The following is a 26,491-nucleotide window of genomic DNA, read 5'->3' on the forward strand; positions in this document are numbered from 1 at the left end:
GTGACAGCCTACAGTAACCTGTGTACTCTTATCATAAACCTGCAAGCAAGTTTTTTTTCTTCCTCAATACATGTTACTGACTGATTGTGGATTAAGTCTATAATGTGATTTGTTTAGATATAAAGTTGACCTACCTACCCACATATATACTACTATCTCTGACCATACCTCTGAGTTTTTTCTTACCATTCACAGTTTGGGGTTTCTCTATAGTTTTGTAAATTCTCTCATGGCATTTGATATCATGCATATGACAACTCTCCTTGAATGTTGCCCTCCAAGAGAGCTGCCACTATCAGCTGGCCCAGCCTCAGCCTGGTCCTTGAAGAGCTCTTTCCCAGTAGGAAATTAACAGGCAATGGGTCGTCAAACTCTGTAATGAATGTTCAAAAACTCTTAGATGAGCATGTGTACCGACTAATTTCTCCTTTGTTTGCCTCACCAGAGGTTGTCTAGCTTCTGCAGTTGACACAGACTAGACTATAGTTGGGCTTATATTAGTGGAGTACAATGAGATTTTGAAAGTGCATATTTATTCACTGTCGTTGACTTCCTCATAGCACAACAGAGATAAATGATATGGAAAAAATATCAGGTTGTAATTACAAAATTTGGAGTGTACTGAGAGAATAAAAAACAGACACGGTATTTGAAAATAACATAATTATTAACATTCAAATGTAGTGGGAAGTTACACATAAAAATGTATTCTCAATCAGTTCACTACAAAAATATATTCTTGGTTAATGCGAACATTCTCAGCATTCTGAAACATTGCAGCAAAATATTTATTTGTATCCAAAAAATTAAAAAAACTGTTAACTCTGCTGCAAAGATACACATGGCACATATATACTGTATTTATCTTTTTCAAATCACTACAATAGCTTACAATTTCATTCCTGAATTAGATTATTTATTTGTGACATAAAAATGGTTTATATAAAAATAATTCAAATCCATCCCCATAAAAACTTGCCCCCCCCCCCAAGAATGGTACAGCAGTTAGAGCTCTGCATTAGTGGCAAAAGTACCTAAGGCCATTAGTTATTTTATTGTGGAATAAAAGTGGATTTGAGGATGGAGTGGTCTATTAATATTAATCGGTGGTGCAATATATAATGGTGTGACAAATTAAGAGAATGAGGAATTCAAAATACAAAGTAAGTAACTGTGGTTGAACACACAAAAAACTACCTTTGTATGTTGTTTTTATCTCGTCTAGGGCATCATTAAAAGCATCCTCGCTTGAGAGTATGTGAAAAGTATAGAAGCTAATTTAGGAAAAAAAAAAATGAAATACTCACTTTGTGGAAGTTTATTAACGTTCTGACTATTGTTAAAATTATGAGGTATGATGCCAAAAAATGACTAAGCCACAAATTGGAATTCACAATTAGGAGACACTAGGTAAAAGTCATGACATCTGAGTCAAATCGGGAGGCAAGAGCAAAGAAAGAATTGCGGACACAAAAATGTAAATGCCAAATCATGTTATACAAATCAACATATGACAAGTAAAAATATATCCTTTGATTAATAAAGATGACTCATTACAACACAATGTCAAAACTGAGAACAAATATCAACTCAATTTTTACAAAAACATCACTCATAAGTATTCTCTGTACTTCAATAAAGTATATTTTAACTTAGCATCTTGAGAGCTTAACTTACTAGCTCATGATTTTGGTCATTAGTCAACAGTCCATTTTAACTTGGTGATTCAAAGTCATCACTAAGTATTTGCAGAGTATGTTGTTTTTTAATCTAATATATCATAATTGTGACTCACAGTTTAAAATGTTCCTGTATTTTAAATTATGCAAAACTTAAAATAAACACAATTCAGCAACAGAAGGTATTTATCTTATTCATTATCATTATAATTTCTCCAGCTATATATCCATGTGGGGAGATAAAGGCTGGTGAGATGCACACCAGAGTGGGCAAACCATTTCCACAAGCTTAGTCCACAAGAAAATACTGGTGGCGATATAAGCCTTTCAAAATGATGTAGGGATGATCACTTTAATTCAAACAGCTACCATTGATGATTAATGAAACTGGTCACATATCAGAAATGGAGGCTATATCATGAAGCTTTAGGTTACACAGTTGTGACCGTGCTGCAATGTGTGGTCTTTAGGCACAGGTGGTGTCTCTTCCTTTGTTTCTGTCTACAAAGACTGTTCGTCTGCGAACAGCTTTATGGTCGTTAGAGCGCACAATTGCGAAGATCCCTTTAGTGTCTCTCTATGGGCTGAGGTCAATTAAGAATCAGCAGGTAGTCCGTCACTGGGTAGAGGGGTCAGGGGACAGTAGTGGTTGTGGCTACACGACTGCAGTACGCTTTCGTAATCATCAGCAAGTCAGTTTGCTCTGAGGAGGCAAAAAGAAAAACATAGACATTACTGTTTGTTGATTCCAAACTGGCAGTGAAACAGAAGTTAGTCATATATGACGCCTCTCACCTTCACTGACAAGTAGCATGCCTCAAGCTACAGCACTCTTAATGTGATTCTCCAGGAATGACCTGAGGTAAACAAAAAGTAGCGTCTATTCACAATATTATATACATGTTATGTGGGTGTAGTATTTCCAATTTTCTGACTGTAAAAGCCATTAATGTCAAAATTCAATATCTTAATTTTAGGGCTGTCAAACGATTACATTTTTTAAATCAGATTATTCACAGGGTAGCAGTGATTAATCGTAAGTAATCATTATTAGTAAATGCCCCAACAATCCCCATTTTTCTCTGTATATAATTGTGAGAACAGAAAGATAAATGACAGAAGGCGGGTATATACATTTAACTTTAGTTTTGTTATTGATGAGAAGTTATTGAGATTGAAAAATAAAATCAAACAAATGGTTTGAATGGTTTTGTATTTATATAGCGCTTTTCTAGTCTTGATGTAGCCTGGATGCCAGACGAACTTAGCCCCGCCCACAACATTTGAGGTCGGGAAGTTCGGTCTGGAGTTGCTCTGTTGGGGAGAACTTTGCCCGAACAGAAGCTGTTCGGACCAATCAAATTGTCAGGGCGGGCTTTATACGATGATTGACAGATGATCAACAGTAACGTAATCAACCACTTCATCAAAGTGCGCTTGGGTTGAATTCGTTTTCAACAAATATGCCGTCCGCTGGAGAGCTGAGATGTGTAGATGATGCCATTGAGTCTGTTTTAGAAGACATCGACAGCGCATTCATTTTGAAAGTGGAACAGAGAAACGCGATCAAGGCATTTGTAGAACGAAAATATGTTTTTGTCGTCCTTCCTACGGGATTCGGAAAAAGTTGAATCTATCAGTTGGCCCCGATGGTTGCGAAGAAGATGGGACACGGGAATGTCGCGTTCCAACTGTGTAATTAATTTCTTACAGGACCGACAAATGCGATACGATTTGTTTGATGTGTTGTGGAGTTGTTATCCTACACGGAAAACTTGTTCGTACATGCATTCACCTTTACTGTAACTGACTGCTAAACCTGCCACTTTATGCATGCTGTTTTATTCTGTTATTTGTGTTGGGCTTATTTTGTTTTACACATAGCGGCTCCCCTCGCATAAATATCTGCAGTTTAAGGAGCGGACCATGTTACTAGACGCACCAGATCCCTCGCTTGCGGACCAGTAATAAGTTGTTACATTTACTGTTTCTCTCAAAGATGCTGATCGTGTTGGTAAGCTCTCCGTGGATTCTTAAATTATTTTTACAACACCAGCAAAAATCGTTTTTACTGATCTTCTTCTTCTACTTCTTTCAGCGTGCGTGCAGTTGAGTTCTGTTGACAACAACTATGCGTCACATACTGCGTTGCTCTGATTGGTTGTAAGTCTATCCAAGTGAGCGAAGAGGCATTTTTTTCCCTGGTTCGGTTGAAACACGCCCCATAATCACAGCCCAATGGAGCGGTATCAGACTCATATTCTGACTAGAATGATGAGTATGACAACGTCAGGCTAGTCTTGATGACCACTCAAAGCGCTTTACAGTACAGTTTTACATTCACCCATTCACACACACATTCATACAGTGCATCTATTCGCGGCACTTTGTTATTCTATGGGGGGCCATTCAGGGTTCAGCATCTTGCCCAAGGACACTTCAGATGGGTCAGACTGGGTATCGAACTGCCAATCTTCAGATTGGAGGATGACCACTCTACCCCTCAGCCACAGCCGCACCTAGTAACTAGTCATGAGTGTTTATTAGTTCAAGTGAGAGCAGAGTGGAGGAGGACACAGAAACTCCAGCTCGGTACAAACCAACTGCAGCTTCTGCTCTGATCATGACCTAGCGGCGTTGATCACTGAGCAGCTGTGATCAGAGAAACTCTGTATTGCACTGTTCTGACATCACTGCGTGTGTCGCTCTGAGCGAGTGAGTGAGAAAGGGCGGGTATGGGTACATGGAGCGGGTCATTCTGCGCATGCGTTAAAAAAAATTGACGCGTTAATTCCAGAAATGAATGATCCAGCGCTAACACGTTAATTTTGACAGCCCTACTTAATTTCTTGATTGTGATTGCTTATTGAAAGTTGCATGCTGCTGTTAGAAACCAGTTTACCAGAGTAGTAAACAATGAGCAGCTTATACTTACGTCTGGTCTCCTTCCAGTGACTTCTGGATCTCCTGAAGTACTTCTGTTAGAAACCACAACATTACTGTAAATAACCAGTGGACTTAACACTCATACTTGTAGTAATGTCACAGTTCAAATCATATTAGGATGCAGCTTACAGGTATTGAAGGAAGCTGTACAATTCATGCGATGAGATGATGATAAGCAAACAAAGCTGTGTTAAATATCACAATGCCCAATTGCCGTTGTGGGTTTGTCTTATGTCAATGGCAGTAGAAACCTGACATACGTTAATGCAAGGCTGAACGGATCGAATAAGCCATTTCTGATATGCTCTGCTGATAAAGTCCGGAGAATCGGGTCTGGACATTATCCACAGTTTGCTTTTCATTCATGTAAAACGCAGCGGGTGGTTCTCTGCACAAACACGTTCACAACAGCAACAAATCCTCTTCATTGTGGTGAGGGGTGGTGTAGCCGGCAGAGACTGTTCACAGGTATCTGTGTCTTAGCGCCATAAACCCTCTAGATATCTTCACCGGTGTCTTATTCGTGTGTGACACTGCTTTTTCACCAGAAGACATTTGTTTTATTTTTTTCACTTTGCGTCTTTTGTGTGTTAGAAGCCTGTTAATTCACCGTCAACGGTTCAACAGCAAGGATAGGTATTCTCACATCCGACTTTCCATGGACTCTATTCTAGGGGGCCAGATGGAGAAAGTCTGCAGACAATCCGAAGGCTCTCACTTGGATATTTGCGTACACAGGTACACTTCCTCGGGAGAAAATGCGGAGAGTCTCTGGAGCTCAGCAGATTTAGATTAACAGAGGGGCCTGCTGTGTATTTCTATTTCATAGATTAAATATGTTCTCTTCTCTGTCTCTAGAGTACTCACTCTCGTCATTCAGCAAAGCATGCTCCATAACACGTCTAGCAGCACTTTCTGGAACACATAAGCAGCAGGCAAAGGACACATTAATGCAGCCTCAAACAAGATGTTTGTGTGGGTAAAAACAGATGGACAGTACATAGGCAATATATTCTAATAATATCAAACTACATCTTAACATGTAGTGTTCTCTTCAATAGCACATGCATGTTTAAGTATGATGCTTATTTTTAGGTCTCTGAATAACATTTTACCTGCATCCTCAGAGTCATGTCTGGCATTTCTAGAAGGAAAGAGGACACAAAACCTCATTAATGCAAGAAAGGATTTTCCACAATAAAACAAATAAACTAAAATGGTTCATACCCATGACTAGATGAAACCTTATCAGGCGGTGGCCTGTGTTGCCTGGTGGTGCCTGAATAAAGAGGAACCTCTACAAGACAGCGAGGCTCAACCTGGTTGCGGGTGGACACCGAAAACCGTTCGAACTCAGATGGAGAGATCAGATAGAAGCCTAAACAGACACAACAGTAGGAAGTTTTTGGGACGTGCAATCAAAACAGAATCGACATTTGTGTATTGAGAAGTAGTTTTATTGCCATTTTTGGAATGCTCTAGAACCAGCTGTTATTTTTGAGTAAACATATTTACAGATCTTAAATTTGAATATAAAATATATATTGAAATCCTCTGTATCCTGATTTCTGAGACACATTTGCAACAGATACACAGTGGGCCTTAGCGTGGGCAAAAAAAATGTAAAGAAAAAAATTCCTGGGCTTTTATTTTGAAGGGGATTATTATGACTGGAGTGCAGTCTATTCACACTCCTTAACAGTATTTGTTAAGGAGTGTGAATAGGATCAGTTTTGTTGGTGTCAGAGATTCAGTGAGTGAGTATTCTCACCTAAAGCTGCATAATTTGAATCTTTTTGAAACTACTTCTCAGTAGTTCGACTTTTTTATTTCACGTTTGTGCATGACAGCACTGTTGAGTCGCAACCTGCTGGTCGTTTTGGTTTACCATTAAACTTATTTTTTGTGTTGGCATACTGTGATATTCTGTACTATCTCAGGTTCAAATAGCAACATCTTTTCATTAAATAAATTTGAGAAGTTGAACATCTTCCTCGATTTGGGTCGCGGTTTGTCATTAAGGAGTGATGGTGGTTCCTGAAGCCAGACGAGTTGAGAACCACTGAATTAGAGTTTCCCATCAGTAGAGCCAGAAAGAGCAGTGGTGCAGTGGTAATGATACTGCGATTTATCGCCTCAGTTACTGATATCAAAACCTTAATTACGGTTAAACAGAGGACTTTGAGCAGAGAAAATGGAAATGTTTCCAATCTGTTGTCTTAAGCCTGGGCCACACTGCCTACATGAGCAGTATTAAATATCTTCGTATAGCCAATTCTTGCTGAATAGGGCAGGAGGCGGGGTACACCCTGGAAATGTTGCCTTTCCCCATTCACACTCACACCTACAGTCCCCACTTAACCTAACCCAAATCTGCATGTCTTTAGACTGTGGTAGGAAGTACCCATAGAAAAACCATGCAGAAAAGTCCTAGCCCAGCTGGGATTCAAACCAAGAACAATGTTGCTATAAAATATATATTGAAATCCTCTGTATCCTGATTTCTGAGACACATTTGCAACAGATACACAGTGGGCCTTAGCGTGGGCAAAAAAAATGTAAAGAAAAAAATTCCATCACTATGAGGTGAGGTTCTTTGCTGAGACGCATTCACATCATCAACAAATCCTCTGCATTGATCTTTTGAGGGCTGGTGCAGCAGGCAGAGGCATGAAGTAACATATTCATTCCGCTGCAGGGATCACGTGAAATTATCTAACATATCGACACCTTCGTCGGCTCTTATCAACACAAACTTTCTTAACAGCTCTACCGCTTCCTTCTATGTGTGCAGCACTGCTTTACCACCAAGAGATTTTTATATTCTTTTTGGGTTTTATTTATTTAGCATCTGTCGCATGTTAGAAGCAACCCCTCACTCGCTCTCTGAGAATCCAGCTGATGACTGCCTGCTGTTTTATCACATCGACTTCTGCAAGAAAGCCTGCAGAAACTGCAGAGGCTCTCACTCGGACATTCGCATTCACACATACACCTCCTCCAGAGAAAATGTGGAGATTTTCCGAAGTCCAGTGCATGTCTGAAAGCAGCTCATAAGAGAGACACCGTCAACTTGGGTTATCTATTCTTCAGGTGAGATTTTATCTGTTATAATATATGTCAAAGTAGCAATTAACTGCTGCAGTAACTGCTGCTCAGAGGTTCTTGCGAAAACTCGCGATAGCTGCAGTTACTGGCTGCAGTTACTGGCTCATTAACGATGAGGAACAGTGGACATTTAGGCTAAAAACATTGTGTAAATGACACCACTTCGAGTTGAAAGTAAACGTTGAGCCTTGCGGATAATTGGATGACACCACAGGAGCAGTATGAGGCAACATAGTTTTGCTGTTTTTTAATGTTGAAGAAGTGGTTGCTATATACTGGAATTGTATTGGATTTGGCTGCAACGCTGTTTATCCCTGAAACTCCAAGAGTGTTTTGTGGATTCAAAAACTTCACCCACCCCACCATCGGCATAGTGGTGTGTATATAATGATAAAAAAAAAATTGTGGGGTGAACTATCCCTTTAAGAATGGCTCTGTAACCCCTCACACTACTATCTGGGCCGAACTTTGATACAGACCCGGATTCCAGAGAAGAAATTCTTCCGATTCTTAGAGGTAACGAATTAGGGTTAAATTTGCCCAAAGTTAGGCTTGAATTTGCAATGAAGAAAGCTGTGGGCAAGGAAATGTGTTATATCATAGAGAGTAGAAGTACAAATATGTGAGTAGACATGTTTTTTACCTTGGCCATGCTTGGTAAAGACACATGAAGCGATGCCGCTGACATCCTCTCGACGGATACATGGGTACTGAACCTGCAACTTGACTGCAGGCAGTGACACCACATGTATGTCCCCCTGATTGGTCAGTACCACAAGGCCACTCTCACCATAGTCCTCTGATCGACTGCTGCCGAACCAGGCAATGCCCACCCTGCGTACTCTGGAACCATCCATGGCTGTCAGCTTCAGCTTCATTTTAGCACTCACCTTAGGGAGGGTGAAGACCTGAAAACACAGGAACAGAGTCAGCTGACTAACAACCAGTGTGAGACAATCAGACTTCTTAACAAAGGGACAGGGTAAATAAATAAGGGTGAGAACTTACTACAATCCTGTCAGGGGAAAGAACTTAGGACAATGTTGTTTTAAGTTCTCTACCCAATGCTTCTGCCCGAGCCACACCTGCTGCGACTGCACAGCTGAATGACTGGGCCCCGGCAGAAAAAAACTTTGAAACCTTGAATCTCCAGAAGTTTAGCGCAGCGGAACCACAGCTGGTGCGGCCACTCTAATCAGTTAATATATGCACAGGATGAAAAGCAAACCGTAACACAGTCGTTCTACTGTGGCCAAGGCGTTAGGATAACAGCGTCCTAGGTTCTCCTCTTCTAAATCAAACCATCCATCTTTTCTGCCCAAAATACTACCAAGGAGAGAGATGTTTTAAAAGAAGAGTGAAAGAAACATGGAAATTCACTGGGGGCAGTGTCTCTTGCCACGGGGCTCTCCCATACACAGCCAAAGACGGAATGGTTGCTTTTTAATATACTTTATTATCACCAAACATAAACTTAATTCACACACAAAGCAGACTCGCTTTCCAGCTTCGTCCAGGCGTCTCTCAGATAGTCTCTGGGATCCTCTCCAGTGTCTGAGTCTCTGAGGCGCGCTGAGGCAGCAAAGACGCTGCCTTTTAAGTGTGAGGACCAATCAGCTATAAGCTCTCACCTGCGCTGACTGATCCTCTGTGGTGCAGGTGAGGTTACTCTCCAAGCCCCCTCACCTCCACATACCCCCATCATAAATTTCAGGCCAGGGATTTATCCAGCCTGAAATTTTCTCTCCACCATCACCCAAGTGCTTGCTTAGTGTGGTAACTGTTGAGATTCTCTATAATTTATAAGGTCTCAACCATACTTTATACAGTGCCTTGAAATAATGTATTTTATTATTTGGCGCAATACAAAACCAATTGCATTGGTCTATGGCACCTATTATTAGCCACCTACAATACAGGTATCAATAGCCATTCATCTCTTGACAGAGGGTTTGCCATTGTACACATGTATCACTCAGGAAGGTTTTCAAAGCCTCTTATATCTTATTCACCTCTGCAATAAACTTTCTTTCTTGTCCCAAAAAATGTAAAAACACATAAAAGGCTTTTCCCTGATTACTAACATGGTTTCTTGCTGGGAGTGGGTGGTGGTTATGGTCAGTTGCCAAGAGTTTCAGTCATTGCTGTGATTATAAGACAGGAGGTCATACTCCTCTGAGCAGCACTACTTCTTCAGGGCAGACAGAAGGCTACAGTGACTGCCTATAGGAAAGGTTTGAAACGGACTGATCAGGCTAGGGCTAACTGGTTTGCAGTTTAACTATACTAATAGCAAAGAATTGATAAAAATAGAAAAGCATGGCTCAGTGGTTGAAAACAATGTAGATGTTAACTCTTACATTTAATGAGTTTTCCATCAGTGAAGACAGCTCTTGGTGAGTGAAGGAATTAACTTGAACAGTTTATGGTAAATATGTTAAAGTTAAGAGCTTCAAAAGTACTGTTGGCTTTGTAGCAATAAGTTACAAAGGGTCCCTTTAATGATCCACACTATGAAACTTGGTCAGCTAGAGTGGAAGGAGAGTTGTTATTATCACTGTCAGTGTGCTGTCTTTGGGAACATGACATGCCCTCTCTGCATGTGAGTTTTTGGGCAGCAACTGTAAACAAAAATTGATGTCTTGCTGTTTGCACCGTGTTCTGAATTCAGTTTAGCCACTGAGACCCAAAAATACAAGTTGATAGTGAATTTATTTGGATTGTTGCATAATTCGAAATGCTATCTTCCTTCTTAGCTTAGCTTTAAACCTACATTCTCTTCCATCACTGTATTTTTTTTAAAAGAATTTAAACTGTCTCGCGCTACAACTTAATTTTGTTTTGGATGCTGCGTTTGTGGGCATATTGTTTGTTTTATGAGACTTTATATTATAAGGTTTGTTTTTCTTCAGCTATGAGAATATCCGCTTCTAAATCATATAAGACACTATATAGTGTCACTTGAAAAGGGACGTCCATGACTATGGAGGCCAGAGCTTCTAAGGGTTCATTAAAGGGATCTATTGAATTCAAATATTTACTCCAGAATCGCTTACTCCACTTTTAACTTCATATCACAAGTGTCTGTGAGGTTTAAGGCGGTGAAAATAATATGCGTCTGTGTGTTGCTGACCTTAAATTGTTCCTCAGATATAACCAGGAGGTGGTGTGATCCATGCATGTCGGGTGATCGAGCAAGGTCGTGGGCCACCTCTAGGGCCTCAGGGAGAGGAGCACCATGCCCATCCAACACTGCTATACCAACAACAGGTGCCCGGTGCATCAGTTGGATCTCCTTAGCTGGATTCAAGTATGCAATGACAGATAGGAAAGGGCATTACAAAAACAGTACGGAAATGACAAAACAGTGCACCCTGAAAAACACAAACTTCCAGAACTGTTCATTACCTGGCTGTGCTGTGATAGGTTCATCTGCTCTGTGCTCTATAGGAGGAAGGCGGAGCATGTATGCAAACACACAGCCGCCATTTGTCCCTGCCCATAGGGAGGGTGTGTTATGTGAACCTGTGAACAAATGAGGTAAAGAACTTAGGTTATAGTGAATAAATATAATTTTTAGAGACTAAATTCAGTTTTTGAAGGTATAACTCACTGTCTGAGAGAAAGGTATCAGCAAAGTAGAGCGTTCGCACAAGACCGGTGAAAGAGTCATCTGAGGAGCGGGCCTCTATCTTCCTCTGAACAGGAGCCAGCTCCATTTCTGCCAGCTCGGCCTCCAGACGAGCATTGGCATCCTGAAGCTGCTCAGGGGTAGAGAGAGATAGATGTCTCAGAGAAATATAAATGAAATGGGAGGCCAACAGGTTGTGGAAGTCACTCTATAGACCTACCTTTGCAGCATTGTTGACATGATGTTTCCTTAATGAAACTCTGCTCCGTCTGATTCTCCTGAAGGACTGTCTGAGGGATTTCTTTATGCTCTTCACCCTGGACAGAGGACCCTCCATTGCAAGCTGGTCCATAGGGTTTAGGGTGCACCTACAGAGCAGAGGAAAGGACAGCATATACTTAGTGTATAAATCATTATCTATAAGAGTTATACATGCTTTTGGGGCTGTCGAGTCAATTAACATCTTTGTGGGTGGGCACGGCTGTTTGAAAAATATGGGCACGAACCAAAAAGTTTAAAAAAAACACATTACATTTTGAAATGGCAACTGCCATTTATGCTTCTCGTGGTTCTTGAAATCCAAGGGAAAACTACAATTAATGTGGTGTTGAGGGGAAATACAGATGGCTGTATCCCCAGCATGAAACTAAAAACTCTGAATCAGTTAGTTTGTTTCATGTCCTCTGTTTCAGATATGCATGGCTTGTTTGCGTGCAATTAGCCACTTAAAAATGCACCTAATGTAACATCTAAGAGAGCATTGTGTCCAAAGGTAGATTATCCTATATGGCTACATTGTTTAAATTTGATGTTTTGAAAAATGTAACCATTTGGAACCAGGGCCGGGTCTAGACAGGCATGTATGAGGGGGCAGCCAAAAATCTTGAGGGGGCATTGTGCCTAACCCTAACCCTAACCCTATTTAGTTTGAGGGGGCACAACATTTATTTGAGGGGGCCAGGCCCCTTCTTGCCCCTGCCTAGACCCGGCCCTGTTTGGAACTGTTCTACCTTAAGCCAAGGCCTGTACTTTGAAGCAGGATATCTGGAAATCAAGGTAACTTCAGGCTTAACATGTTACAAAGCCTGTTTACCAGGGTAAATCACCATGGTAACTTGAGCTGAATGATTAACAACTTAGACTACAACTACCACTACTACTAACTATTATGCTTTTCAGATGAAGCAGTCCGAAATTACTTACAGCGTCTGATCCTAAAAGTTTTCATACTACTCAGTAATAAACTTAAAGTGCCTGTGTTTATCTATATATATCTATAGGACGACTTTAAATATCAAGTATAATTTTGAATGTTTCCTATCAATTCTAGTTAGACCAGGGAGGCCAAACCAGCTAACAAGGGACACACAGAAACATCTACGGAGTTAAACCAGTAACAAAGGCAGGTGGAGCAGAGTAAAGAATCAATTTGCTCAAAGCCTGTTTGTAGATGGGTACTGAATAAAGCAGAACATTTCTGAAGAGTACAAACTTGGTAAATTTGTAAGTGTAAGTACACAGCTTTAATTTCTTTGTGTCCTCTAACCTGATGAAGACGTTGTTCTTCTGTTGGTAATCATACAGGCCAAAACCATGGCTTGTGCCAAAAGCTACCAGCTTCCACTCTGTGTGCAGGACCAGGGCTGTGACCACAGCAGGAGGCTGGCACTGGACCAGAGCAAAGGGCTGAAAGCCTGGTGGAAACAGTACTGGGTCTTCTCGCACATCCAGTCGAGTGTGACCCTTATCAACAATAGAATCACCAATCATACAGTATTAGTCATTGGACAAGAATTGGATGGTAACGTATATAAAAATGACACAAGGGATGCAAAAGGAGAGTAATTTAACATTACTGTAGGATATTGCAGCTTTCAGAAAATAAGTTTTATAATTGCTAACATATGAGTAATGCTTTTTGTTTTTGCAGTTGCCAACACAACACTTACTTTCCAGCGGAAGCCCTCTTGGCCCAGCAATAGGTCCACAACTTTTGCCTCTACAATCTGCTCCGCTGCCTCGTCATTTAATTCCAGCACCAGGATCTGCAAAGGCAAACCCAGGACCCAGGAGTAGATTACAAGTAAATAAGCAGAACAAAAAATTTGTGAAAACTGGTTTGAAAGTAGGCGTGGGTTGTAGCTTAGATTCTAAAATAATTTAAATATTGGACAGTCACAATGTTCCACTGTCACAAACTAATATATCACAAAACGTGATTAGAAAAAGTGAATGAAAGTCCCCCTCTTCAGTGTTTATGTTAATACCTGGTAAACCTCCAATGGAAGATGCTCAGGAGGCAACATTATTACCACTCTGCTCACTTTTCACCACAACAGGTCAGTAAAACACCAGCATTACTGCCGATGCCGCACTGACCTACCTGTACATCGCCCACTCCATCTTCCCCTCACTTCTGAACTAGACAATGAGAAAATCCTTCACTTGGGGCAGCAACTCACACCCAATCTGGCAGTCCATTGTTCAAATCAATATTAATTAAGTCTGCCAGGAAACTAAAAGTAGTGATGCATATGGTCTCGTTTCATATTCTTGCTCCATGAGTTATTCCCTATTCCGCATAACTGATTGTAAAAAATGGACTACACGTCACCACTTTTACCCATTGTACAGAAATTAAGATAAAATATCAAGGATATGGTGCCGCCATATTGCCCTTTTGACATCATATGGAACTACAGTTTTGATAGGAGTGATTGTGTTGTGCAGCCATGTTATCTGGGTCTCGTTGATACACTCAGTCAACCAATCAATAGTCAGTCTAGGGCTGCTCGATTATGGAAAAAATCATGATCCCGATTATTTTGGAAAATATCGAAATCACGATTATTCAAACGATTATTATTTGCCCTTATTCTGAAGTCTATGCTTTATTCTTTAAATTACTGTAACCTGAAGTGTCCCTCACTTTCGGTTCAGGTAAACACCGATGACGGCTGCGTGTCTTATTCCTCCGTGAAACCAGGATATCGGTGCCCGGTTATTCAAACCCTTAATGATGGCAACCCTAACACTCTCCAAAAAAACACATTTTCACTGAGAACTTTGAAATTTCCTTCTCATTATTATTCTGGACCAATGGGGTGGGGTTGTGTGAGGATGTCAGGCTCTCATTGGTTGGTTTTGTGGGGGGTCAGGGGTAAATGAGGAAGTGAACTGACGAGGGGTTGTTGATGTATGGAGTGACGGAGTAGGAACGACAAGTATGACAACTTATTGTTAACTATAATAAAGTAACTAAACAGAGAAGAAGTTCCGTGTCGTCTGTGAGGCGAGGACGCTACAATATGTATAAACATAAAACAAACCTTCGTGTGTATCTCGACATTTGGAGAATACGGCTTGCTGTTTCTGTAGCGAGGATGCTAGCTTGTTTAGCTTTGTGAGTCCGAAGTTGCCCTGTGCACTCGCCGTATTTCTCGGCGTGGGTCTCGTAGTGTTGTTTGATGTTGTAATCCTTTGCATAACGACATGTCGATCAGCACTGCCGGGCTGCTGCAGCTGAGGCGGGCCGCAGCAACAGACTAACTGACGGATTCCAGCGAAAATTAAAAAAAAAAAAAAAAAAAAATTAAATAAAAAAATATTCTCCCCTTATCACCCGCGGGCCGGATGCGACGTGTGGTCGGGCCGCGTCCGTCACGCGGGCCTTAACCCTGGAATCCCTGCGCTGTTTCCCTGCAGTGCTCGCCAGCTAAGTCACACCCTCTTCAGCTATGGCATCAGCACACAATGTGGAGAATGAATGTGCATTTTCCAGCTCAGAGAACCCACTTCCGGCGGCTGCTTGTCCTCCCTCCTCCCCAACTAGACACATATTGTGTCACATGTTGTGATTGAGTTCCATGTTGTGAAGTGCAGTGTTTGTTTTTTTTTATTAATTAAAAGTTCAGGATCGCTCAAGATTGGAGTTTGCTTGAAGGTGAAGTTGTGGTGTTGGTTATTTGGTGTAATTTCCACCAGTCCGCCAGCGTTGCAGATATGGTAGGGGTTTTGAAAGACAGATGTTTAATGATGAAATGGCAAATGAATGGTAATTCTTAGATATGAATGTCTATGCAAAGTGTTTGCACCACAGCAGATGAAAAAGTCATAGTTTGATTGATATAATTCTTATAATTCTAGAGATTGGGTCTGCTGTTGTTGAATATGCACTGATGGTACAAGGGCAATGACAGTTCTCACAGCGATCTGTTGAAACAGGTTCAAACAGTTGGCCCTGAATCTGTTTGGAACCACTGTATCATCCATCGTCAGGCCTTGGTAACCAATAAGATGCCCAAAGAGTTGCACACATGAGGCAGGAAAAATTGTGGAACCAATTATATCACATGCTTTCTCCAATGGCAGTCCCGGGGCTAGTTCCTCACCTACTTGTGTGATTTCAGTAGGGAAGCACTAATACTACTACTACTAATGTACTCCTCATCAGATCACCATTTGTGAAGCACATGGAGGACAAGAACTGGGTTGCAATGTTGGTCTATCATATCTTTAACAGAATAAGCACACTGAGTGCCATGTCATTTTGGCATACAACTGGTACATTTTAGATCTTGTGTTGAATGAGGCTCAGTGGTAATATCCGCAGCCTTGGAAGACCTTGTGGGGAGTGCAGGGAGAAATCTTTTATATATCCCAGTGACGCCCAGTGATCTACTGACCATCCACAAGAAAGGAGGTGATGATTTGTGAATATGGGCTGTACAAATCAAATTTGATTTATTGATTGATGTTATGAATATAATTATTCCCTTCCTTGTAGATATTATTCAAGCCCCAACTTTTATATTCGTCTCGAAAAAGGGTCATTTACAAATAGTTTTTGGCCTAAATGTCCTATCTTTCTACGAGGTGCATTCATGGACCCTCGGACACAGTATGGTGTATCTAGAGCCACTTCCGGTGGACTTTTAGGCTTACTGTCTAAATGACCTTGTTTTGAGTCGAATATAAATGTTGGGGCTTCTGAACACATGAGCAGTATGGAGGAAAGTGGTATTTTTCTGTTATTTTATTACATCTGAAGTCTCAGTCGCCAGTTACTTTAATTGAATAGAATTCAGCTGCTAAAAAGTTTACTTCTGAGACTCCAAAAGATTTTCGGGACTCAAACGGCATAATGGTGAGTAGATAATGAGTGAATATAACATTTTTTGTGAACTATGCCTTTAATGTGTAAAGCAATCACATGTCAGCGGGGTAGTTTCTGAATGCACACATTGGGGAAATATGTATGAACCAAATTAACAGCCGCTTAGAGGTTATAAATGTCAGTTTTGAAAAAATTTCGCTTAATTGCCCAGCCTTAGTTGAGAGTGAGACAAGTGACAATGTATCCCACCAGAAAAGTGTAGTTCTGGCCATGTGATTGACCTCTCATGCTTTTGTTATCAACCTGGGCCTGATGTCGGACTCTTCAGGAAATTTCGTAATTATCAATTGAAATGCAGAAGAGGGACATACACATTATATCTAATGTTTACAGAGGAGCAAGAGAGTTAGAGGCAAAGGCAAAACAATTTAGCAGCAGAGCCCGAGGGCTTTCGTAAAAATTTTTTCAAAGGTGACATTTCTTGTTGGAGAACCAGGGGATGAGAGGCTCTCACAGAAGGTCATTTTTTCTTAATTTAGAAAGAAATGGATGTACTTAAATATTGACAGATCTTAAAAGAGTAATTTCACCTGTCCAGCAGTACCAGCCACAGTCAGATAACCACTGTATTTACAAAGATGGATCTTCTGAATGCCGAGCCTCGGGTCATCACTGTAGGGATCAAAACACCCAACCTGGAAAACAAACAATACAAATTATTAAGCCGTAATCAAGCATTGAAGTGTCATACAGTTGATGTGACAAAGACTGATGAAAACTAACAACTTATCAAAAGTGCAAGAAATTCCCTCAAGATGGTCTTCAAATATCACATTTAACAAAAAATGTTACCAAGTATCAAGCCACAGTGACCTTGACCAAAATCTTATCAGTTCATCCTTGAGTCCCAGTTAATGTTTGTACCAATTTGAACAAATTCCGGAAGGTCTTAGGCTGTTGCCTGTGCAGAGGCATACAAATAGAATGATTAATGTCCTTTAAGTCCCTATTCGAAGTCCATGAACAGTGGATCCTAAATATCCCACAATGAAAATAATGTTGTCAAGGTGCAGATATTAATTAGTGCATATTTCATGTGTTGTTATAAAAACAAATTAGGAATTAAGAATGGAAATTCACTTTGTTACACACAAAACAGGATTAAATTATTCAATAAGAGGATAACTACAAATGTAAACTATTACAAAAATCAGGCACATAATCAAAATAATGCAGAACAGTTAGTCCGTGCCTTTGTTACCTCCAGACGTGACTATTTAAATTCCTTCTTATAAGGCTGCACCATTTAGTCTTTAAAAACTCGGCAGCTTGTCCAAAATTCTTCAGCACGTTGTGAAGGCACTAATGTGAAATTATTTTAGATGTATTTATTTTGTATTATGGTGCTAGCCATGAATTTACCTGACAGTTATTTTAGTACTCACACAAAAGAAAACATCGACACAAAGGATGTAATTTCCTAATTGTAAACCAAATGGTTCAAACAACCTTAAAATAAATGCTTGAACAAACCAAACACCTCCACTTGTTTTTTCAATTGTTTAGAAATGTATTAACACAAAAACCAAGACACTTTCAACTTTCCAAATAAAGCAATTTCCCCTTCGTTGGAATTAAGAGTTCATTTTTCAGTTAATAAACAAAACAAAACAGTTTCGAAATCATATCTCAGTCCACAGTCTATATATAACATAAAACGATGTGGTCAACAACACAAATAGTCACGTTTGAACCCCCATAGCACGTAAAATCAGAACCTCCCCCATAGTTGCCGTTGGTTCAATCCGACCCATGGCCCTGTGCTGCATGTCTTCCCAAACTCTCGGTCTTTCCCTTTTCACTGCTTGCTCCCTATCCTCTCCACAAATAAAAAGGCCAAAAAATAAATAATGATACAAAAATATCAGAGCCGTATCTTCCGTTTTGGAGAGGAGCTAAAAATACTCGATAACCAGCGTTAACAGTCGAGTTAACGCTGGTTATCTCGACTGTCTCGACAGTCGAGTTCGCCTGTTTGTAAAACAGGCGAACTGCAAAGACGTGAATGATTTGCAGTTCGCCTGTTTGTAAAACAGGCGAACTGCAAATCATTCACGTCCAGATTAATCCTTCTGGTTATCTTCCGTCACCAGTAGAGAATTGAGTTGGAAGAGGGACGAAACAACCTTGACTTTCTCACTCTACTACTTGCAGTCTGTTTCACAGGCGCAGCCTGTTTGTAAAACAGGCGAACTGCAAATCATTCACGTCCAGATTAATCCTTCTGGTTATCTTCCGTCACCAGTAGAGAATTGAGTTGGAAGAGGGACGAAACAACCTTGACTTTCTCACTCTACTACTTGCAGTCTGTTTCACAGGCGCATCCTAGGTTCACCAACTCCGGTGAGTGTTTGAAGGAAGAAGCCACGTAACGCTGCACGACTTCCTTAAACAGATATTGCACCTTACGTGTACTGACCAGAACAAGGATAAGAGTTTATATCATGCATTAGCTTCACTACCCTGGCTTCATGTTAAATGTACAAATTCATTTAAAAAAATGTTCTTCTCAACTACAAACCGCTTAGAGATATGGCACCATCATGACTTTAAGAGCTCAAAGTAACCCCCTTTCTCTGAATTATTTATCTGAATTCTCAGACTCTTAGTTAGTTCTAAACACAGATAAAGACATTATAGTGGGTGGGTCATTTCTACATTCATGTATATCACCTGACATGTCATAGAAATCGACAATTTGATATTCCTGCAAAAGCATCTTCTATCTGAACTTCTGAGGACAGACTTTGACTATGAGTCTCAATACTCATCCTGCTGGATCTTAATGGTGCATTTGACACCATTGTTCAAAAGATTGAAACACTGAGATCTTAGCCATTGGCAGGTCCAAGAAGCTGCTCTATATTTTGATCCACCCCGACACACAAATCCTCTTTTACATTACATTACAGATAAAGCAATTTACATTAAGTGCATTCAACCATGCGAACCGTGAAAAGCAAGAATCATGTAAGTACATTAGTGTAAAAAAAGCCAAACTACAAAGTGATATATGTAGGTGCAGTACTTTAGAAAAATATTGAACACCAGAGTTGATGATGGTTATTAGACCATCATCTTCTTAACCGAGGTGTAGTCAGAAAGGTCTATCTGGAAGGTTTGTAGAACTATTCCCACGACCCAGGAATTAATTACTGACCAGCTCTGCTGCTTCTGCAGCTGAGGTAAGTATTCTTTAATGCATCTTATCCAAAACAAGTCTGATTGTTTTGGATCTGCTTCCATTGCCTGCAAGCATACAGTACATGTCTTCCCTTGAAAGAGTCCTGTGGTAAAGACGGCAACAGGTGGTTGAGTGACAATGGTTCCAAGTTGTATCCGTGGATACTCTGGTAAATGGCCAGCTGTTGATGATCGGTTCCACTTCACAAATATCTTTGTGCACATTCAAGCTGGAGTTGAGGACTTTCAGCACTGATCTTGTGAACCTCTCCCAAGGTCCTTTATGATTTGAGCCGTCTGAGGGCATGAACGTCTAATTCCTTTCTGGAGAAATACATTATTAATCTGGGACTAGCTCCAGTGCTCAATGGCTGTTCTCAACTCTACAAGCATTTCCAGAGCTTGACCATGTCTTGCGAAAAAAGTGCCTTTATTAAGGAGTCTGTGTTTAGTGAAGGTGACACTTCAATTTGGATTGCACTAATGGCCAGGCAGGTGGAAAGGACACTGCATCTCTTCACTACACTTCAGCCCAATCCCATTTCAACACTTGGCCCTACCCCTTCCCCTTCATTTTGCACGTTTTTGTATGGGGTAGACTGGTCCAATACCTGTTGGGACGGAGGGGTAGGGCTAAGGCGTAGGGCTTTATAGCCTTCGAAACTGAGATTTTTCTGACCCTCACTTGATCTGCATTGACCCCTGTCTGTTTTGGCAGTTCACAGAAAAGGTTAAATTGTAAGACAGCCACCTCCATCCAGCCCAGACACAATATGGCTCACAACTTTCAACTTTCTAGCCATATTGAGTGCATATTAGAGAATATGTGCCTTTTTTGGAAATGATCTTGCTTCTCATTTTCGACTTGCACAGGAAAAATGGGAGGTTTGCTTTGATGATCAACGGCCGCAGAGTGTTTCTTTTCTAAGTCCAATACACAAGCAGCCAAAAAAGACATCCTATTCCCCAAAGAAGTTCATCTTTTCTTTGTGAGGTCTCTTCTCCAACTTAGAACACAAATTCAGTGTGTCCTCCAAGACACATCCTCCTATCAGTTTGAAAATGTTCCTTCCTTATAGGTTAAAGTTGAGGTTGTATTTTTCACAAGGGCTACAGTAGTGGCAAAGCTTATTTCTTTAATTCCAGAACGAGGCAGTGGATTTAGTTTGTTTACACCTATGTTTATGGTCACTGAACGTCCTGTATGTTTTCAAACATTGGGTCAGCTATGATTTGTACTTGTCTTTCAAGAAAATGTGTCCACTTAAAGTTTATAAGGCAACTTCCTTATATCTGTCAACATATTGGCAAGCAGATCCAGCTAATGCATATATTATACTTTTACATCTTCTGTTTTGATAGGAGGCCATGAAGGAGCTTCATTCATATATGCCATTTATTTGCTCATTTCCTAAATGCTCTAGCAATAAAGCTTTAACATATCCTTTCTCTGGATTTTTACTACTAGTAGCTTCTCAAAAGTTCCTTGGGAAGACCCCCATTTTAATGGATATCGATACAAAATTGGGATCTCTCTCTTTGACAAGGAAGAAAGGAATTGCTTTTACAATACCTATAAAAAGTATTCACCTCATTGGATGCTTCACCCTTTTGTTGCTTTTATACATTAAATCATTGTCAATATAATTTGGCTTTTTTTTACCAGAATTTGTAAAAAAGTACTCTTTAATATCATTGGGAAACAGATTTTTACTAAATAATGTAAATTAATTACAAATATATATAGTAAGGTATGTGATTGCATAAATATCCACCCCTTTCAGGTCAGTATTTGGTAGATGAACCTTTGGCAGCAATCAAAGCACTGAGTCTGTGTGGATATGTCTCAATCAGGCTGGCACATCTGAACACTGCAATTTTTCTCCATTCTTCCTTGCAAAACAGCTCAAGCTCTGTCAGGTTGCTCAGGGATCAGGCGTGAACAGCTCTTTTCAAGTCCAGCCACAAATTCTCGATTGGATTGAGATCTGGGCTATGACTTGGCCACTCCAGAACATTCACCTTGTTGTCTTCGAACCATTTCTGTGTAGCTTTTGCTGTATGCTTGGGGTTGTTGTCCTGCTGGAAAATAAATCTTCTCCCAAGCCGTAGTTCTCTTGCAGACTGAGTCAGATTATCCTCGAGGATTTGGGGATATTTTTCTGCATTCCTGTTCCCCTCTACCTTTACAAGCCTTCTAGGTGCCTGCTGCTGAGAAGCATCCCTAGAGCATTATGCTGCCACCACCATGCTTCAAGGTGGAGATGGTGTGTTTGTGGTGACGGGCAGTGTTTGGTGTTCGCCAAACATAGTAGTCTGATGGCCAAAAAGCTAAATTTTTTCTGCTTCTTGCCCGGTGACTCAGTTTGTGAGGACGGCAAAATCTAGGTAGATTTAAACAAGTGCCATACTCTTTCCATTTCTAAATGATGGATTTAACAGAACTCTGTGGGATGTCCAGTGCATTGGAAAAAAATCTGTAGCCATCTCCTGACTTATACTTTTCAATTATCTTTTCTCTGAGTTGCTTGGAGTCTTCTTTTGTCTTCATGTTCCAATGGTAGGAGGAATACTGGTGAACCGGAGACTGGACCTCACAGACACAGGTGTTTTTATACTACAATCACTTGACACACATCAACTGCACTCTGGCGATCCCCATTTCACTAATTGTGACACTGCTGGCATCAACTAGCTAGATCTCTGTTGAATTAGGTCGTTCACTTTAAAGGGGCTGAATATTTACGCAAACACTTATTTTACACTATGTATTTTTACTTAATTGACATTAGTTTGTAAAAATCTTTTTTCACTTTGACATGAAAGAGGCTTTTTTTTTGCAAATTCTTGTCAAAAAAGCCAAATTATATTGACCATGATTTCATGTAAAAAAGCAACAAAAGGGTGAATAATCCGGGGGGGGGGCTGAATACTTGTTATAGGCATGTGATTTTTTCCCCTGCTAAGGCTTTGCTCCAGGATCCAATTAGTCAAGTTAGTTTCTTTTAGGTTTTGTTACATTGGTGGAATTTTTGAAATTGCATTGAGAGTTTTAGGTTTAGATTTCCCTTTTTCCAAATAAGAGTTCATTGCATTCGGCCGTTTCCGTATGGAATTGTTTCCAATTAGGATGCTCTGAGAGCATACATTCAATTTAGCAATATATGCAACAATATCCTTGTGCAATTTAAGATGTCATTTCTGTTCTTCCAGTTGATGTTTGTCCTTAAATGGTTTCTGTTTGCCTCATTTTCAAGACATGCAGAAGATATAGTAGCAGCAAGCACTTTCCTTCATTGGCAGTGTGTGCCAGTTGCTCTGCTTCCCACATTTGACACTTCAATTGGTTCTATGTCATCTTGCTAAGCCTCTGGCGTGTCTATGACTGTAACTGTGATGGTAATTGAGGTTCAGACCTTCATTTTTTGCAACAGGATCACATTGGCCAAGGCTGTTATGTTGCAGCTCCTCAGATTCACTCAACTACTGATTGACATCCTCTTTAAATGCATCATTGTATTTTGCTATGCTTGTCTTTTTTCTCCTCCTCTGGGAGTAATGTGTGACTTCATAAGACTGAGTGGGATTGTACACTTGACATAATTTGAACCCCCAAAATCCCTGAGAAATCACAGTGATCAAAAAGAAAAAAGCGTTACAATCAAGATAAAAAGGAACAGCATTAGGCTATATAATGTCATACTAAGTCATCTTAGATAGATTCCGATATGTTAAAAGGTAAAATATAAATATAGCTGATTTCAGACATGCTGTATGTTGCAACAAAAACGTCTGAGTGAAGCATATGACTTTTTCTGGAGTTTCTCTGGCCAGCCCCCTAGTAAAAACTCAGTAGAATGTCCATGCCTCTTCATGCTGCTACAACCATTATCTGAATGCTCCATAGATATGTGTTGTTAATTTATTAAGGCACACTCCGGCAAAAGGTGCCAATGAAGCAGACATCCTCCGTAGTTCATGTCATGTATAGTTAGTAATAGAGTTTCACAAAGTTTGTTCTAGGACAGATACTCTTCACTATTTACAGTGCTGTGAAAAAGTATTTTGCCCCTTCCTGGTTTCTTATTTTTGGGCATATTTGTCACACTTAATTGTTACAGATCATCAAATAAATTGTAATATTAGACAAAGATAACCAAAGTTAATACAAAATGCAGTTTTTAAATAAAAGTTTCATTTATTAAGGGAAAAAAGCTATCCAAACTTACCTGGCCCTATGTGAAAAAGTAATTGTCCCCCCTTGATAATTCATGAATGAACTGTGATTAACCACATTCTTTGGAAAACTGAATTCAATTTCACTAGCCACACCCAAGCCTGATTACTGCCAGACCTGTTAAATCATTAAATCCCTTTAATAGAACCTGTCTGACAAAGGGAAGTAGGCTAAAATATCTCAAAAAGCAACACATCATGCCTCGATCTAAAGAAATTCAAAAACAGATGAGAAACAAAGTAATTGACATATATCAGTATGGAAAGGGTTACGAAGCCATCTCTGAGGCTTTGGGGCTTCAGCGAACCATGGTGAGAGCCATTATCCACATATGGAGAAGACTTGGAACAGTGGTGAACCTTCCCAGGAGGGGCCGGCCTACCAAAATAACTCCAAGAGCACATCGACGACTCATCCAGGAGGTCATAAAAGACCAGAGAACAACATCTAAGGAACTGCAGACCTCACTTGCCTCAGTTAAGGTCAGTGTTCATGATTCAGCGATAAGAAAGAGACTGGGCAAAAATGGCATCCATGGGAGAGTTCCAAGGCGAAAGCCACTGCTGACCAAAAAGAACACTAAGGCTCGTCTCACATTTGCCAAAAAACATCTTGATGATCCCCAAGACTTTTGGGCAAATATTCTGTGGACTGGCTAAAACAAAAGTTGAACTTTTTGGAAGGTGTGGGTCCCGTTACATCTGGTGTAAAACTAACACAGCATTTCAGAAAAACAACATCATACCAACAGTCGGTTGTAGTGTGATGTTCTGGGGCTGGTTTGCAGCTTCAGGACCTGGACGACTTGCCATAATTGATGGAACCATGAATTCTGCTCTCTACCAGAAAATCCTGAAGGAGAATGTCCGGCCATCAGTTTGTGACCTCAAGCTCAAGCGCACTTGGGTTATGCAGCAGGACAATGATCCGAAGCACACCAGCAAGTCCACCTCTGAATGGCTCAAAAAAAGCAAAATGAAGGTTTTGGAGTGGCCTAGTCAAAGTCCGAACTTAAATCCGATTGAGATGCTGTGGCATGACCTCAAACAAGCTGTTCATTAATTAAAACAATTCTGCAAGGAAGAGTGGGCCAATATTCCTCCACAGTAATGTGAAAGACTCATTGCCAGTTATCGCAAATGTTTGATTGCAGTTGTTTTGCCGCCAAGGGTGGCACAACCAGTTATTAGGTTTAGGGATCAATTACTTTTTAACATAGGGCCAAGTAGGTTTGGATTGCGTTTTTCCCTAAATAAATTAAATCATCATTTAAAAACTGCATTTTTCATTTACTTGGGTTATCTTTGCGTAATATTAGAATTTGTTTGATGATCTGAATCATTTAAGTGTGACAAATATGCAAAAAAATCAGGAAGGGGGCAAATACTTTTTCACAGCCCTGTATATGCTTACTTTAACCACATTATCAGAAAGCACCATATACATTAACATTGTTATGCCGATGACACCCAGCTGTAATTATCATTGAAGCCAGATGAAACTGATCAGGTACTTAACTTCAGGAATGTCTTAAGGCCCGACCCATGACATTTTACTTCTAAATTTAGACAAAACTGCATTATATGTGGCCCTAAACACCTCAGAAAAACATTGTTTGACCTTCAACTTTCATTACCTCAGATGGCATTAGCTTATGGAGCCAACTCCAGGCCAATAGTTTAGATCATTTGAAATCAAAAATTTAAACTGAAAGTTCAACTTTTGATCTTTGAAAATACAACAATGGATACAAAAGTTGTTGGGGTTAAATATAATTGTTATGCAGTTCTGGAATAGTTTTGAATAAAATATTTATTTAATTTAACACTTTCATATATATTTTTTAATATTTCGGGTCTTATAGTTTTCAGTTGCAGATTTTAGATGCAGAGTTTTAAATGTCATATTTTTCCAGTTTCAGAACTATGTCTTTGATCTGGCAAGAGGGTCTTGGTCACAACTGAGAGGGGCGTGCCATTTGAGTGACAGCATAAAAAAGATGACTCCACATTTTCTATGCACCATACAGGTGAATGGCAGTTAAAAAACTGATGCCAGTAACAAAGTTCTGTTTTGCAAGCTGTTTTAAACCATATTTGGCACGAAACACAGTATAAGAACAATTAACTGCCAGATTGTGCCGTTCAACAACCACTCTTTCGTATTTGTTGTTTCGCACTTCCAAATGGCTATGTGAACACAGCGTAGCATCCACTTGAGACCCTAACCCCCCTGGGAAATTATCCTCAAAATTATAACAATGATTGTAACATAGTGTAACATTAGATGTGATTTTGCCAAAACTATCTTCCGACGAGGTGCATTCAGGGACTGTCGGGAACGCTAACGTCCGTTAGCTTAGCCACGTCTAGTGGACTTTTAGACTTGAAAACACAGTCTAATTGACTCCTAAAACAGCTTGCTAAACAGAACTTTGTCACTGGCATCAGTTTTTTCAGTGCCAATCATGAAAATATGGTGCATAGAAATTGTTGAGTCATAATTTACGCGGTACCTAAGTTCTTGAAGGC

At 40.2% G+C, this 26,491-nt stretch overlaps 1 protein-coding gene across 1 annotated transcript in view; it reads right to left on the bottom strand.

Moving 5' to 3' along the window:
- Nucleotides 1-511: 511 nt before the first annotated feature.
- The window catches only part of llgl2 (LLGL scribble cell polarity complex component 2), a 74,010-nt gene continuing 48,030 nt past the window's right edge, over nt 512-26,491 (bottom strand). The window contains exons 14-27 of the mRNA XM_053413236.1: nt 17,071-17,175; nt 13,314-13,409; nt 12,911-13,107; nt 11,585-11,732; nt 11,347-11,494; nt 11,142-11,258; nt 10,867-11,033; nt 8,377-8,641; nt 5,853-6,003; nt 5,741-5,769; nt 5,493-5,540; nt 4,615-4,657; nt 2,475-2,536; nt 512-2,382 (exon numbers count right to left, since the gene is read on the bottom strand). Coding sequence (XP_053269211.1) covers nt 2,497-2,536; nt 4,615-4,657; nt 5,493-5,540; nt 5,741-5,769; nt 5,853-6,003; nt 8,377-8,641; nt 10,867-11,033; nt 11,142-11,258; nt 11,347-11,494; nt 11,585-11,732; nt 12,911-13,107; nt 13,314-13,409; nt 17,071-17,175 — 1,554 coding nt within the window. The 3' untranslated portion in view covers nt 512-2,382; nt 2,475-2,496. The remainder of the gene's footprint in view (nt 2,383-2,474; nt 2,537-4,614; nt 4,658-5,492; nt 5,541-5,740; nt 5,770-5,852; nt 6,004-8,376; nt 8,642-10,866; nt 11,034-11,141; nt 11,259-11,346; nt 11,495-11,584; nt 11,733-12,910; nt 13,108-13,313; nt 13,410-17,070; nt 17,176-26,491) is intronic.

Source organism: Pleuronectes platessa, chromosome 21, assembly GCF_947347685.1.
Source record: "Pleuronectes platessa chromosome 21, fPlePla1.1, whole genome shotgun sequence".
Classification (NCBI taxonomy): domain Eukaryota; kingdom Metazoa; phylum Chordata; class Actinopteri; order Pleuronectiformes; family Pleuronectidae; genus Pleuronectes; species Pleuronectes platessa.